The sequence below is a fragment of the Sinohyriopsis cumingii genome, chromosome 9 (genome assembly GCF_028554795.1).
Source record: "Sinohyriopsis cumingii isolate HCF-2022 chromosome 9, ASM2855479v2, whole genome shotgun sequence".
NCBI lineage: Eukaryota > Metazoa > Mollusca > Bivalvia > Unionida > Unionidae > Sinohyriopsis > Sinohyriopsis cumingii.
This window is the reverse complement of record NC_142969.1, coordinates 107,884,583-107,900,478: the sequence shown is the minus strand read 5'-3', so window position 1 is coordinate 107,900,478 and position 15,896 is coordinate 107,884,583. Positions and strand designations below refer to the sequence as shown.

The window sequence follows — 15,896 nt, the reverse complement described above, 5'->3', positions numbered from 1 at the left end:
ATGCAGTTTTATATTGAATAGATATCAGATGAGTTCGATATCCAGCTTTCCATAAGATCATTTACAGTAGTAAAATCTAAAAATATGTCCTCCCAACATTGGTGTTTAAATGTATAAGTTCACCAATAATTGTTGGATTTCACATCATCATTTTGTATTGTTATGGCACATTATTGTTGGATACAACCCATTTCATTGTTTATAGTCCTAATTGTATTAGTTATAGCCTTGTTGAATGCTTTGCAATGCTGCTAGCTGCAATTGATTTTAATGTCATTTATTTTTCAGTTCTTTGATATGAGGATGCTCTTTCTTCTGACAGCTCTATGTACAGACACCAGGCAAGTTGTCTTTTAATCACTTACTTAATTTTGAGTTTTACTTGTAATAGACCAAAAGAGTTTATAGGATGATCTTTTGACATCATCTGTACATCCATCTGTTAGCACAGGTTATTGCTTCTCTTTCTAAACCATTTGGAGGATTGCCATGAAACTTACTTACACATTCATCCCATGGTCGAATTGTTCCTAACTGAAAATGGTCCTGCTCACATATCACAGTATGGCAACCATGGCAGCTATCTTAAAAATCTGGTTATTACTAAGGTTCATATCATCATGTTTTCACTAAAAGACCTTGTATGATGTCCTGTTGGTCCTTAATGGAAATGGTACTGATCTGACATTCAATATGGCTGTCATGGCAGCCATCTTAAAAATCTGGTTATTGCTGGTCCTCCTGAATGGATAGTCATGTCAACAATGAGTTATCACTAAAATAATTGTTTATTTCTAGTTGGTCTTAAATGAAAATGGTACTCTGCTAAAATCCAAAATGGCTGTCACAATTGCCATCTTGAAAATACTTGTAATGCTACTCATCCTGAATAGATGGTCATTTCATCTTTGGGCTTTCACTAAAAGACTTCTTATGAATTCTTAAAAATTGTATTCTTGCTACTTCTTATGAGTGGATGATTGTATCAATACGTTTTTGCTGAAAGATCTTTTGTTATTTAACTGGAAAATTGTGCTGATCTGACGATATTATTTGTTATTGCTTTTCCTGAATGGAGGTCATAGCTTGAAAATATTTTTATACAAATATTAATCCTTTGGTCTAGTTGGTCTTAAATTAAATTGGTCATGTACACAAATTCAGTATGCCTACCCACCCCTACATTTTGAAAATCTTGCTACTGTACTCCTCCTGAATGAATAGTCATATCAGCATGGTGTTTTCAGTGAAAGACTTCTTATCATGTCTAGTTGGTCCTTAATGAAAATGGTGTTGATCTGACATTGCTGTCATTGCAGCTAGCTTGGCAGTGTTGTAGCTACTCTTGCAAGCTTGGCAGTGTTGTAGCTACTCCTGCTAGCTTGGCAGTGTTGTAGCTACTCTTGCTAGCTTGGCAGTATTGTAGCTACTCTTGTTAACTTGGCAGTGTTGTAGCTACTCTTGCTAGCTTGGCAAAGTTGTAGCTACTCTTAAATGGTCATATCAGCATGAGGTTTTTACCGAAAAACTTCTTATAATGTCTATTTGGTTCTGGCTGCCATGGCAGCCATCTTAAAATCTTCTTATCTCTACCTAAACAGAGGGTCATATCGATGTGGGATTTTACCAAAAGACTGGCGATGATGCTCACTTGGTCTTAAATGAAAATGGTGCCAATTTGCCATTTATTATGGCCACCATGCAGCAGACATGTTGAAAAATCTTGTTATTGCTACTCCCTGTGTATGGATTGTTGTATCAACACAAGGTACTCATTAAAAGACTTACATTTGGGTTAAGGAAAAAGCCCATTGATTTTGGGGTTAAAAAGGTCAATGGCCATGGTCACTGATTGAAAGAAGAAAAGTGGTTTCTGCACAATAACTGATTTTCACCATCATCTATGGTTATCAGACTGTGTGGATGATTTACATTTGGGGTAAGAAAGAAACCTACCAATTTCGGGGTCATAAGGTGAAAGGCCAAGGTAACTAGGACTGGAAGAAGAAAATTAGTTTCAGCATAATAACATCATAGATTTAGACCATGCTTCGTGGATGACTTACAATTGAGGTATGGAAGAAGCCTTTTGATCTTGGATTCATAGGTGAAATGTCAAGGTCACTTTGATTGAAGAAGAAAAGTGGGGATTTTGTGCAAAAGTTGTAGTTATCTACACAATAAAGACATGTATAATATGTCATACACCACACTCCTTCATTATTGGGGGGTGGGGGTGCACTGGATATTGCCTGGTTTAACTTTTTGCTTCATTGAGATTTTTATTTTTTCAATTACCAGTATTAGCTTTTTCTGAGAAGAGTTTCTTCCTAGTAAATCAAGAAAAAGCAGAAATTAGAAATGGAAATTATGGGTTGTCCACTTTTTGTAGATGATCTGCTTTATTATAAAACCTTTCATTCAAAATGAACTTAGCACCTGACTGATTTAGGTTTCTGTAAAGTAGCAAGTAATGATGATTAAATAGAATCAAGGCATCAGTCATAAACACATGCTTCTAATAGAAAATGTCACAGTTGATTTACAAGTATGGCTCACATTGATACCAGGCTAAACTAAATTTAAAATTGTTATGTATTCATTCTTACCTCCCAGTTGTAACAGTATTTAAACCTTTTTCTTTTATAGGCCTAAAATTCGATTTGAGTTGCATGGTTTTACATACCTGATGGAGGTGATAGATTTAACGCTACGTGATGAGGAGGGGCGTGGCTCAGGACTCACTGACCAGGAAATAGACCTGTGCTCAGAGATACTGAAGATTCTATTCAATCTCACAGTCACCATAGACAGAAACAATATTGATGAGGTATACTGGGAAATTATTTTAGTCTCATCTGCAGCTGTGAACAGTGAGATATATGTATCATTTTTCATAGAGATACTGAAGATTCTATTCAATCTCACAGTCACCATAGACAGAAACAATATTGATGAGGTATACTGGGAAATTATTTTAGTCTCATCTGTACCTGTGGACAGTGAGATATATGTATCATTTTTCAGCAGCATTGACGCTGTCTGTTGTAACCATGCCATTCATCTTTGTGTGAAACTTTGTAAAGGTTGCATAACACATCAAGATTTTCAGTGCTCACTGGTGTTGCATGGAGCCCTTGGTTCTTGTATTCTTCTTGTTTATTGTTGTGGGCTTGTTCAGCACATGATGGGCTATACATGTCGGCTTGTGTACCTGGTGGAGGAACAACCTCGAGAAAAAAAATACGGAACATCCACCAATGTATGGAAAACTACTGGTAAGCTTTCTTACGTACCTATATAGGTCAAGCCCAAGACTTGAACCCAGGACTTGACCACTCTGCCATCCAGGACTCATCTTGTACTCGTGATAAGTTTCCCACTATGATGGGGGTCAAGGAGAAGGAAAGCTCTCTTCTTATATCCTAACAGTTGATTGTACTGTTGATTTATCTGCCTGATTTGCTAACATATATACTCACTTATCAGTCAAGTTCAATTACAGACAACATAGATCCTGATCTGCCATCACAATCCACTAGTAAATAAGGGTCTATATTGCTTGTTACGCTTCATAGACCCTGATCTGCCATTACAATCCACTTGTAAATAAGGGTCTATATTGCTTGGTATGCCGCATAGACCCTGATCTGCCATTACAATCCACTAGTAAATAAGGGTCTATATTGCTTGTTATGCTGCATAGACCCTGATCTGTTTATGCATTACACAACTCCTGATCTGGTTCTTTGCAGTATGCAATTGAACTTGACTCATAATTGAGTATATGCATTATCCCATTAGGTTAGGAATTAGTGGCAGACTACTTTGAGTTAATATTGTCTGGAAAGGAAGAGACATTTATCACAAGAACAAATATTCTGATTAGAAATGAAAATATGATTGAAAATGTCATCTTTGGCCATGTTTGCATGCTAAACATTTGAAGCATCCCCCAACTACCATAGATGCTCACTTATAAGTTGGGTCCAATTACAAACTGCATAGACCCGGATCTGCCATTGCATGATGTGCCAACAAATCCAGATCTATACAGTTTATTAAAAGTAATCAGTTGAACAAACAAGATAGACTCTGATATGCCAGTGTATTACGTTACAGCAGATCAACTATGTTTCCTGTTCACAGTTGGACCCAACTCAAGCAAATATATATGGTATGTAAATCAAGAAGTAACAACACAAGCATGCTAGAGTTATTTTTTGAGAGAGAAGTAACTTTGTCTCTCTTTAGAACGAGACTAATAAAATCAATGTTGGAGACAAAGAAATCCCATTAGAGGGAATACTGTTTTTGTTCTGTGATGCTGTCCTAGTAGAAGGCATATACATCTGTCTCTCAGTTAAGTACCCTTCTGTATAAAATTGGATACTGGTCGTAACTGAAAAGAAATATCTCATTTCCACTATTTATGATCTTAAAGGTTCATGAAACATTCTCGTTCAATCTTGATTTCGCTGAAATATTTTACTAGAATCTGCTTTCGTCACTGATTAGCCAGAATTTGTTTCAGTCAGGCACTTGCTTTTTATGACCAGCTTAAGAAATTGCAAAATTCCCGTCAGACCCAAATTCACAAATGAAGCGCAATTAGATGTATAAAAATGGAAGAAAAAATGATCTAGAAACAACAAATTTATTCGCCTGTTTTACAGAGAAATATCTGAAATTTAAAGTAACAATTTCAACAACACCAATTAACCCATATTTTGTTTATGTTTACTCACAAATATCAGTTCTCAAAAGAAGCAAAATACGTATGTTACAGAAGATCTTCTCATATTTGAAAGTATTTTTTTATGATTTACAAGTAAAATTATACCAGGAAAATGGTTGAAAATTGTATAATTAGGTATTTTGCGTTAATTTCACATAAATTTAATTCAAACATTATTGTGTTTTGCTATTATGAGTTATGAAAAAAGACAAATAAATGTCGCGTAAAGTAAAATGCCTTCTAGCATTCCCTGTAGGCCTTTCGTATTTCCTTTCTTGTTTTGGCCATTCTAAAATAAACAAGTGTTACATTTTTTTGTTGATTTAATTGAATTGTCTGTAAGTGTTTTAAAAAGAATTATTACATTTTAAAGTAATGTAGTTTTGTTTACTGGAATTTGGCATGTTCCCGAAATTAGTTTGACCTGAATGTTTTGTCATAAACACATAAAGCAGACCTAGTTCCTGACCTTGATTCAGAAACCAGTGAGTCAAGTAAACAACTTTCAATTTTTATCTTATTCTTAGAGTAAAATGTTTGTGTTTGTCAAGGTAGTACTGGGAATACATAACTTTGGATGCAAACAGCCTCTATTTCGAAATTCTGGTTTTCCATGAATTTCGCAGTAGTCAAGTTTAATACCGATGTTAATAGAGAATTTAGTCAGTTTGGGCTTGAAAACAATTGATGTCAGGGTGTTCATTTTGTTGTGACCAGTTTGGAGTTACATTTTAAGTTTTATTCAGATTATTTGGATTCTAAAAGATACATTTTCCTGGAAATATTTTAGGGCTCATACAGAATTCTTGGACAAAGACATTTTTAAAATTTTATTTGGAATTAAAACACCAGAATATTATTGTCTGTGGAATAATAAAAAACTGTAGACATAACAGCACTATACTAGCTATAGTATATGTCATTGCCTTCCATTTTGGATTTTCATCAGGACTCGAACTCAAATTTCTTTAGAACATTATATTATTAAGACTTCTGATTTTTAATTCTTGGATTATTCTTTGATTTTTTTTTTGGATTTTATTCTTAAAACCCTAAGTTCCATTTTTTCATTTTTACCTTGTTTTTTTCCAGGGAAAAAAAACTTATTTGTTAAATTTTACAAAGCTTGTTGTCTTCACTTTTTTCTAGTTACTCTTTATTAGAGCCTAAATACGTAACATAAGACAAGAACGAGTCATTGCAAACCTAGAGTCCCCCCAGTTTCACTGGTAGGGGACTAATAACGTAAGTATCAATAATAAGTTATGAAATTATCAAGTAAAGTACAGTGCAACCCAGCTATAACGTGCCCTGCTATAACACGAAATCTGATATAACGTGGTCGTGGCATGGCTCCCAAAATTTCCTGTATTCATTCGCACATGAAAAAATATTTTTTGTTCAAGGTGCATGAAATAGTTTATAAAAATTTATTATCATTATGGGGAAGAGACCGCATATGAATTAGAATTTAATATAAACATTGCATGGTTCCTGAAATTTTAAATACATGTATGTGTATTTTTCTAATACTGGGAAAAACTGTTGTTTTTTTTAGTACGAGAAATAGTGTGTAAAATGTTTATTATCATTTTGGGGAAGAGTTTGCGTATGAATTTTAATGCAATACATTCGTAGTGTAGCTTCTGAAATTTAACAATATTACCAGGTTCTTGAAGTGTTATGCCAAAATAAACATTATCGGAAATGTTACTTATTACTGGTCCATGAGTAAAGCCAGTAAGTCGTCCTTGTGATTGTCTTCAATTAATTCTTTATACAATTGATGCTTAAACAATAGCCAACATGTGTTACTTCTTTAACTGCATACTCAACCAAGCAGCAGACAATGTTGTGGTTGATAAAAGATTCTCACAATTTAATAAACATCAAAAAATGAAAGCCGCCAACATGCATGCTGGGCTTGGCAATGTTATTAGACGCAATCAGTTGACCAGTAAATAATGTCCGCTTTATTAGCTGGATACTGAAAGGGTATGAAATTGTACATGCGTTCAGCTGATAAAAATTTATGAAAGTGAATTGTGACCATTGCATGCCTACTGCACTTAGTACTCGGGGTTTTACTTGGGAATTGTGTTTGTTTTATGAACTCGATATTAATTTCCTATTTTTTATAAAAATATTTTACCATTATGGAAAAGCAAGTTCACAATCAGAAGTCGTTCTCTGCACTTTGCGCAATGATTAGTATAGTAGTTACCACATGTTTCTTTCGATATTCAAAAAATCTGAAGTAAAAGTTATATGCATGCTGAAAGCAGTTGTGTTGATTGTTAATTATTCTTGCTGTAATTAATTATTGTAAATTTGCAATGGATAAATTTACACGGCAACTCATATGAGAAAATTTTAGCAGTATGAAATGTGTACAGACACCTTTCATAGACCATGGAACATAATGAACCATACACGTGCTTCATCTTTCTTAACCTAATTTTGCTGTTAATTTTTTCCATTGAATTCAGACACATAATGATGTGTGACTACATTATTGAATAGTTTAAATATGTATACAGTTTTTGCTATGGAATTACATATACTACGGATTAATTGCAAGCCCTGACAGTACAATATCAGATGGCAAGTAAATGGCATTGATACTCTGTTCATGTTGTATATTAGATGTTGAATTCAGATACAATGATCTGGGAAAAAATTATTGAATATTGTAAATCTGTGTGCAATTTTTCAATGAAATTACATGCATTATAGATGAACTGCATGCCACGATGGCACGATAGTAAATGGTATTGATACCCTATTCATCATATATATTAGACATGAATACACTTATATGTGCCAATGAGTTGTTCTCTGAAAAAAGTTAAATACTGTAAAACACCGCTTTAACTCAACCCCGATATTAACATTATCCAATTTTTGGGACCCCAATTATCACGTTATAGCGGGGTTCCACTGTATTGAGTATAGCTGAAATTAATTTTATTTAAATATAAATATTTACTTTCATGGTTTGTTTCTAATTTACCTTTGCATTTACTTTTTTCCTTGTTTGTTTATAGTTTACCTTCGCACTAAAGATTTGTTCTTTTTATGCTAGTCCTTCAACCATTAATTACCGAATATACTCATGTCTTTCATAGTAGCTTTTAAAACTGTTTAAAAATTTATCCAATGTTAATGGTGTTTTTAAGAATATTTGTATAGTAGAGCTAAACTGAAGATCTAAATTGTACTCTTATTTTACACTGATAATCATTTTTGTTCTGGATTAAGTCTTAATACATACGTTACGCTCTGTAATGTATGCATCAGTACTTTATACACAGTGATTACATCGCTTATAAACAAAGAGATCACTGTATTTTAATGTATGATATCTACTCTTTTTTCCCACTGATTCCTGTCCAATAAAAACGTGTCAATCAAAAGTTTTAATTGGAATCGCTTACCTGTAGGTGGGCTTTAGTACACAGAGTATAACACAATTTTACTGGAATGTCCTCGTTGTACTTGATGCTTTTTTTTTTTTTGTACTGAGAATTGAAAGATAGTGGCATGACACCTTTTAGCATACAAAATTGTCTGTCTATTCATTCTTTAGTATATCTTTGTTATGTAAATATTGGTAACATATGTATTATTAAGCATTATTTATGCTAAAATTTGTCAAAATATGACTTGATAGATTTATCAAGATTTTATTTTCAGACATATATGAAACATGATTACATTTTTGAAGGGTTTTTTCAATCCTTTGATTTCATATTATTTGGACCAAGTAACGTAAGTATCCCATACTTTATAACCAATGAACATCACAATATACGGCATGTAAAATATAATATGCATCAACAATAACCATTTATTTAGTTGTTTTTTTTTTTATATTATAAAATGTACAAGTGAATTTTGAGCATCTTTTATACTCCCCAAAACAAAAAAAGTGCTGTGGATAAAAAAGGGTTATGTATGTATAATGGCCTTAGCAACCTATATTCTGAGTCTTGTGAATGAATGTTCAGGGTATAATTATTCAAAATTTGCTTTTAGATTTCTCAAAAAACATACATGATTGATTCAGACACTTTTAAATTCAATCTTCAGTTTTTTTTTTCATCTTTATCTGACAGAATTGGTTCCTAATTACACTAGCAACAGTAATGCAGGTATTGATATACACCATTTAAGTTTCAATATTTTCAGATCCAAGCTTTATTTATTGTTTACATTGATTTTTGGGGAATAATAGACATATATTGATATAGCAAAAAGGTATGCATTAAGGAAAGAAACGAATATAATGAGTTAACCTGTCAGCGACATTGATTTGTGCCTCATTAGTGAATTTGGGTCATCAGTGCAAATCAGATTTGCCAGGTCAGTTACTTTTGCAGTGCATCTACAACAAATCAGTTATATCACAAATCAGTTATACCACAAATCAGTTATATCACAAATCAGTTATACCGCAAATCAGTTATACTGCAAATCAGTTATACCACAAATCAGTTATACCACAGATCAGTTATGCCAGTATTTCTTGGCAGACTTTTATGTTATGATCATCAGTGCATCTCGACAAACAACGGGAGGTGTCCATAAGAATGAGTATTTACCACAACAACGAATTGTGGCTTTATTTGCATTCTTAAGTAAGAATGCACTGAAGTGGTTAGACAGATTAAATAAAGTGGTTAGACAGATTAAAGCCACAGATTGACGTGAGTACAGTAAATATAAGTAATATAAAGCATGTTTACATGTCAGTTTGCTCAACTTCTTCAAGATCTCTCTGACACGGTAAGAAAAGGATATCATAAAAGATGACTGTTTACATTTTTTAGGAAGAAGAGGCTCACTTTATGAGGCTGGTCAGTGTGTTAAGGGATCTCCTGGTGTGTAAGACAATCTCAAAGGATAAAAAGGAAGAACTGCACAGGTAAACACCTTATTTTACAGCATTTCTAAAATTTGCCCCGTGTTGAGTGCCCCTGTTTTCTGGGCATCTTTAATCCTAGAGGTTAGATAATCCAAGTGTGTCTCTATTTTGTTCATATTCTGGACCCTTACGCTGTTATTTTTTAAGACTCATTGCCCAGAACTTCATTTTCAAGAAACCTTGCTGATGTTTAGTAACCAACATAGTGTTTTAAGAGTTGACATTATCATATTCTTGAAGCAGAGACACTGAAATTGTCTCTTTTTTTAAGGTTTAGCAGTATTATTCTATCTTATTTTGTCACTCAAATTGATTGGCCCAGATATGTACCAAAATATGTTTCAAGCTATTTAATTAAAGCGGCCATGGATTATTAGTGCTCAAGAGACCGCCCCACGGTCAGAAGCTAACTTTCCCCAAACCAAACTAATATATTTACATGATATTGTCCCCTTCATGAAAGGTCATCCATGACCCAAGACCACCTTTCCCAGCACCATATGAGTATCTTCACAGTATTGTTCCCATCATGAGAGACCACCTTGCCCAACACCAAAATTATATATTTTCACAATATTTTGCCTCTAATGAAAGACAACCCTGAAAGGAAGCCACTTTGCCCAGTGCAGAAATAGTATATTTTCATAATATTGGCCACCCCACACACTATGAGAGGCCGTCTTACCCAGAGCCAAAATAGTATATTTTCGTATTTTCCTTATTGTTCCCCCCCATGAGAGGCCACCTTGCCCATACAGAAATAGTATCTTTTCATGATATTGTCCCTCTCATGAAGGTCAACCCTGAAATGAGGCCACCTTGCCTATACAGAATTAGTATATTTTCATGATATTGTCCCTCTCATGAAGGTCATCCCTGAAATGAGGCCACCTTACCTATACAGAATTAGTATATTTTCATGATATTGTCCATCTCATGAAGGTCAACCCTGAAATGAGGCCACCTTGCCTATACAGAATTAGTATATTATCTTGATATTGCCCCCTTTCTTGAGAGGCCACCTTACTTGGTGCCAAAATATATATTTTCTTGATATTTTCCCTCTCATGAGAGGTCACCTTTCCCAGTATGAAAAGAGTACATTTTCAGTGTTGTCCATCTAATGAAAGACCACCCAGATCAGTTGCCACAATTGAACTTTTATTTGAATTATTTTTATGCTTTTTGATGGATTATTGAATGTTGCAATTGATTTCTGAGGATACATCACTTGACCTTGTTTATTTATTTTTTTATTTTTTTATTTTTATTGACTGTATGGTGGTACTTCTTAGTGGCAGTAAAATTGTAGTTAATATTTAGTCATCACAGAATGAGATTATTAAAATAATTCCCATAACAATTTACTGTCTTATTTAATATTTAGATCCATAGTCACTAATATTAATTAATTTAAACTTTAAATGCTATTTTTTATACCTGCATTATGGTAATTATATATATATATTGATTGATTAATTGATTGATCAATTTATAAGAGTTTCACTGCTAAAATTTCCAATGATTGAGTAACATTAAATACACCTCTTACAAAACTTGTTTCTTGTAATTTGTCGAATTTTATCAAATGTACAGCTGGTTATTTTTTTACACTATTGTGTCTTCACTTGATAACGGTGGCACTCTACAGTTTTGTAATTTGCATAGGGTTAGGATTTTAAAGAAAAAGAATTTCCCATGGCTTTCCTCACTGGTTATACTGGCTATTTAAAATAGACCTTGTATATCTTAAGTATAATGCAAAGAACTTTTAATTCCCTTTATTTTGATGTATGATTGATGGGTGTAATATGGGTTATAGAGTATACAGCTTGGCCTTACTCCAGATGTGCACCTTTCAGAAAAGTGCTAGCTCTACTTGGTCATTTTCACTTCCTGAACTTCAGAGGTAAATTGTATAAAAAAGAGCTGATAACTTTTTTAATATTTTATATATTTGGTAAATCATTCATTGCACTTTCAGAAGCTGGTATTGTCTAGTCTGGCAAAATTCATTTTCCCTATTTTAATAGCTGCTATGGATATTGTACTTTAGACTAATTCAGGCCGATTTTTTAGCACAAGGGAGCAGTCATTTTAGTTAGCAGTGTGCTTAAATCATGTACAATTTCCAAAAGTACAGTATCCAAAGAAATATCATCCACATTACATTAATGTAGCATAGAGGTATGCCACCATTCTCTCCATTGTGCATATTTTAAATGCAAACAACTTCACCTTACATACGTCACTCTTTCAAAAGTACATAATAACTGGTGAGCGCCCCCAATAGTATTGTACTAGACCTTATTATTATTTAATAGCCCTTATTATTATTCAACAGATAATGGCATTGTAATAGTCCTTATTATTTAATAGCCCTTATTATTATTCAACAGATAATGGCATTGTAATAGTCCTTATTATTATTTAATAGCCCTTATTATTATTCAACAGATAATGGCATTGTAATAGTCCTTATTATTATTTAATAGCCCTTATTATTATTCAACAGATAATGCCATTGTAATAGTCCTTATTATTATTTAATAGCCCTTATTATTATTCAACAGATAATGGCATTGTAATAGTCCTTATTATTATTTAATAGCCCTTATTATTATTCAACAGATAATGCCATTGTAATAGTCCTTATTATTATTTAATAGCCCTTATTATTATTCAACAGATAATGGCATTGTAATAGTTCTTATTATTATTTAATAGCCCATATTAGTATTCAACAGATAATGGCATTGTAATAGTCCTTATTATTATTTAATAGCCCTTATTTTTCATTAGTTAATAGTCTTGTATATCCCTTATTAATCTTCATTAGACAGTAGTATTGTACTAGCCCTTATTAATCTTCGGGCGTTATTTGCTGTGTGAGATGGCAACTGACAGTTTACATCACAATAAACTCAGAAAATACAACATTAAATTCTTAAATAATTGCAATGCCAGTAGCTGGTAAATGAAAGTAACATTTCCATTGGTCAGAATGTTACCACGTGATCAAAATGAATTGCATTTATTTCTGTATAAACTGTAAGGAGAACTACTTTTTTAAGAATACCCACATCTGTAAATAGAGTCATGTGTACAGCATAAGATAAAAACTGCCAGTGAAGGCAGACACGAAGTAAACATTAAAGGAAAGAAAAAACATTCTAACAATTTTTTAAATAATAGTTGAATAAATTTGACTTCCATTGGTTGAAGGACTGGTATTATGATAACCTTATTACGATCAAGCAGGACAATCCCAAGTGCTATAAATAGATACGTAACAGAAAACCCCAAACATGTATTACTACACCTAATTAAGATTTGTTTTTTAATGTTGCAAAAACAAAATGAATAACGGAAATTTCAATTATAAGAGTTTAACATTGTTTTATTCTGAGTTCATCGTGGTATAAACTGTCAGTTGCCATGTCAGCTTACATAATGCCCTTTAGGTGTTTTTTGCTGTGTGAGTCGGGAACTGACAGTTTATACCACGATAAACTCAGAATTTTTTTAAAACTCTTTATTATTATTCATAGATAACAGTATAACCCTTATTATTATTACACATAATTGATTACCTTATTCCAAATAATAACAGCACTATGTATTTAAAATTACTGATAAATTTTGTGAGGTTGTAGCTCTTCAAAATAAATGCACATCCTAGATATCATTACCAGTATTCTCACTGCATGAACATACACACTAGAAGAGTTAGCTCCCATCAGCTGTGTTGGAAGCACTCCTTTTTAGATCAGTGTTATTTCCCACAATGGGTTCACATTGAGTAATGCTGGATTAGTGTTATTTCCCACAATGTGTTCACATTGAGTAATGCTGGATCAGTGTTATTTCCCTAAATGTGTTCACATTGAGTAATGCACTTGTTGTTGTTGTTGTTGTTGTGAGGTTTAATGCCATTTTTCAGCACACGATAGGCTATGCATGGCTGCTAGTATTAATGGTGGAGGAAGAACCTGGGAAAACCCCAGAAAGAACCACTGACCCACGAGAAGCTACTGGCAAGCTTTCTCACATACCCCCATTGGCTGAATCCTAGACTCGAACCATGCAGACAAAGGTGAGATGGCAGTGATCCGTAATGGTAATGCACTTGTTAGATCAGTGTTAATTTCCACAATGGGTTCACACTGAGTAATGCTTGATCAGTGTTTTTTCCCACAGTTTTTCTCACATTGAGTAATGCTAGATCAGTGTTATTTCCCACAATGGGTTCATATTGAGTAATGCTAGATCAGTGTTATTTCCCACAATGGACTCACATTGAGTAATGCTAGATCAGTGTTTTTCCCACGATGGGTTCACATTGAGTAATGCTAGATCAGTGTTATTTCCCACAATGGACTCACATTGAGTAATGCTAGTTTAGTGTTATTTCCCAAAATATGTTCACATTGAGTAATGCACTTGTTAGATATGAAATTGAAGCTGAATCAACAGATACAGCTTAGTGGTAACAAGACATCAGAAATGTATAGTGGTCAGTTTCTGGAAAATTATGTTCTTGGAGGCATTTACAAATTGAGAAGAGTGTGTGCTTATTTATGGCATGTGCAAGTATTATTTCAAATATTGTACTTTTATTGTAGTTTTTGTTGTTGTAATAATATTCTTCTTCTTCTTCTTATTATTATTATTATTATTATTATCATTATTAATATTATTATTATCATCATCATCATCATTACTATCATTATTATTATCATTATTATTATTATTACTATCATTATTATTATCATTATTATTATTATCATTATTATTATTATTATTATTATTACTATTACTATCATTATCATTATTATTATTATTATTATTATTATTATTATTATTATCATTATTATTATTATTATTATTATTATTATTATTATTATTATTATTATTATCATTATTATTATTATTACTATTACTATCATTATCATTATTATTATTATTATTCAGTCATACAATAAACCTGCTCATCAACATGCCTAAAGACTGCTATGAGGAACTGCTCATACCCCTCAATGAGGGGGATGTAGGCAGTGTGGAAAACAAAGATGTTGAGTTTGATGGAAAGAATATGGAGGCCGTTGTTATTCTTCTGAATTTCCTGTACCGCAGACTTGATAGGGTAAGTACCTACTAGCACAGACATCAACAGATCTTAACTGCTTATAAAACAAGCTTTGAGCTTAACAATACATTTTGTGGAAGAGACAGTTTGTTAGTCAAGTTGTACAGTAGAGCATGACCTCCAAACTGACGAATATCCAGTCCTGTATTCTCTAAATGTTTTAGCATGATGTACGACTTGGGCACAAAGTCATAACATTATCTTTCTTAGAATCAGTTTAGAAGAACATTCAGGATTTTCATTACTAACACAAGTTCAGCACATGTTACGAGTTTGATGTGTTACGGGTTTGACATGCATTTCACATAGGTTTGACATGTTACATGCATAGAGCATGTTACATGTATTTATATTTGTTACACGCGAGTTCAGAATGAGTTGTACATGAATAAATAAGGTACAGTCCATCTCCTAGAACAAATAGCTGTAGGCAAGTTAAAGTGGCTTATTGTTCCTACACATTTTTTTGTTAAGGAAAATTTAGCGTCTGAGCTTCTGTCCATTAAAGTCCCAATAAGTTGTTGCATTGCTGCCTTACTGTTATAAGGTCCTTCCACAGTTTCCGATACAGACATTCTTACCATAGAATATGATTCGGCTTGGTTTGTACATGCATAAAACAGTCGTAGAATTTTGATCCACCTTCTTTGGGGCTAGGGATTGGAGTAGGGGTGGGTATTGGAAGCATGATTGGGGCAAGTGATAGGAGATGGGGTGGGTATTTGAAACATGATTGGGGTGAGTGATAGGAGATGGGGTGGGTATTTGAAACATTCGGGTGAGTGATGGGAGTAGGGATGAGTATTGGAAGCATGAGTGGGGTGAGGGATGGGAATAGGGGTGGGTATTGGAAGAATTAATGGGATGGGAGATGGGGTGGGTATTGGAAGTATGATTGGGCATGTGATAGGACTATAGTCTGAATATACCTCCCTGTTTGTTTGTAGCCCCTACCGATTTCAATAATGGAAATCTTTAATGTGATAAAAAAGTGCATATAACTTAGTTAATATATTTATTGATTTATAATTTCTATGATAATGTTGTTAGGGTCCCATTTGGGCATAATCAGGTTTGAAATT

The 15,896-nt window shown here is 33.3% G+C and overlaps 1 protein-coding gene across 1 annotated transcript in view; it reads left to right on the top strand.

Annotated features, from left to right (window-relative positions):
* LOC149792441 (chaperone Ric-8A-like) overlaps positions 1-15,896 on the top strand; it is a 173,194-nt gene that overhangs the window by 126,592 nt on the left and 30,706 nt on the right. The window contains exons 6-9 of the mRNA XM_089971018.1: positions 289-341; positions 2,650-2,830; positions 9,571-9,665; positions 14,640-14,811. Coding sequence (XP_089827144.1) covers positions 289-341; positions 2,650-2,830; positions 9,571-9,665; positions 14,640-14,811 — 501 coding nt within the window. The remainder of the gene's footprint in view (positions 1-288; positions 342-2,649; positions 2,831-9,570; positions 9,666-14,639; positions 14,812-15,896) is intronic.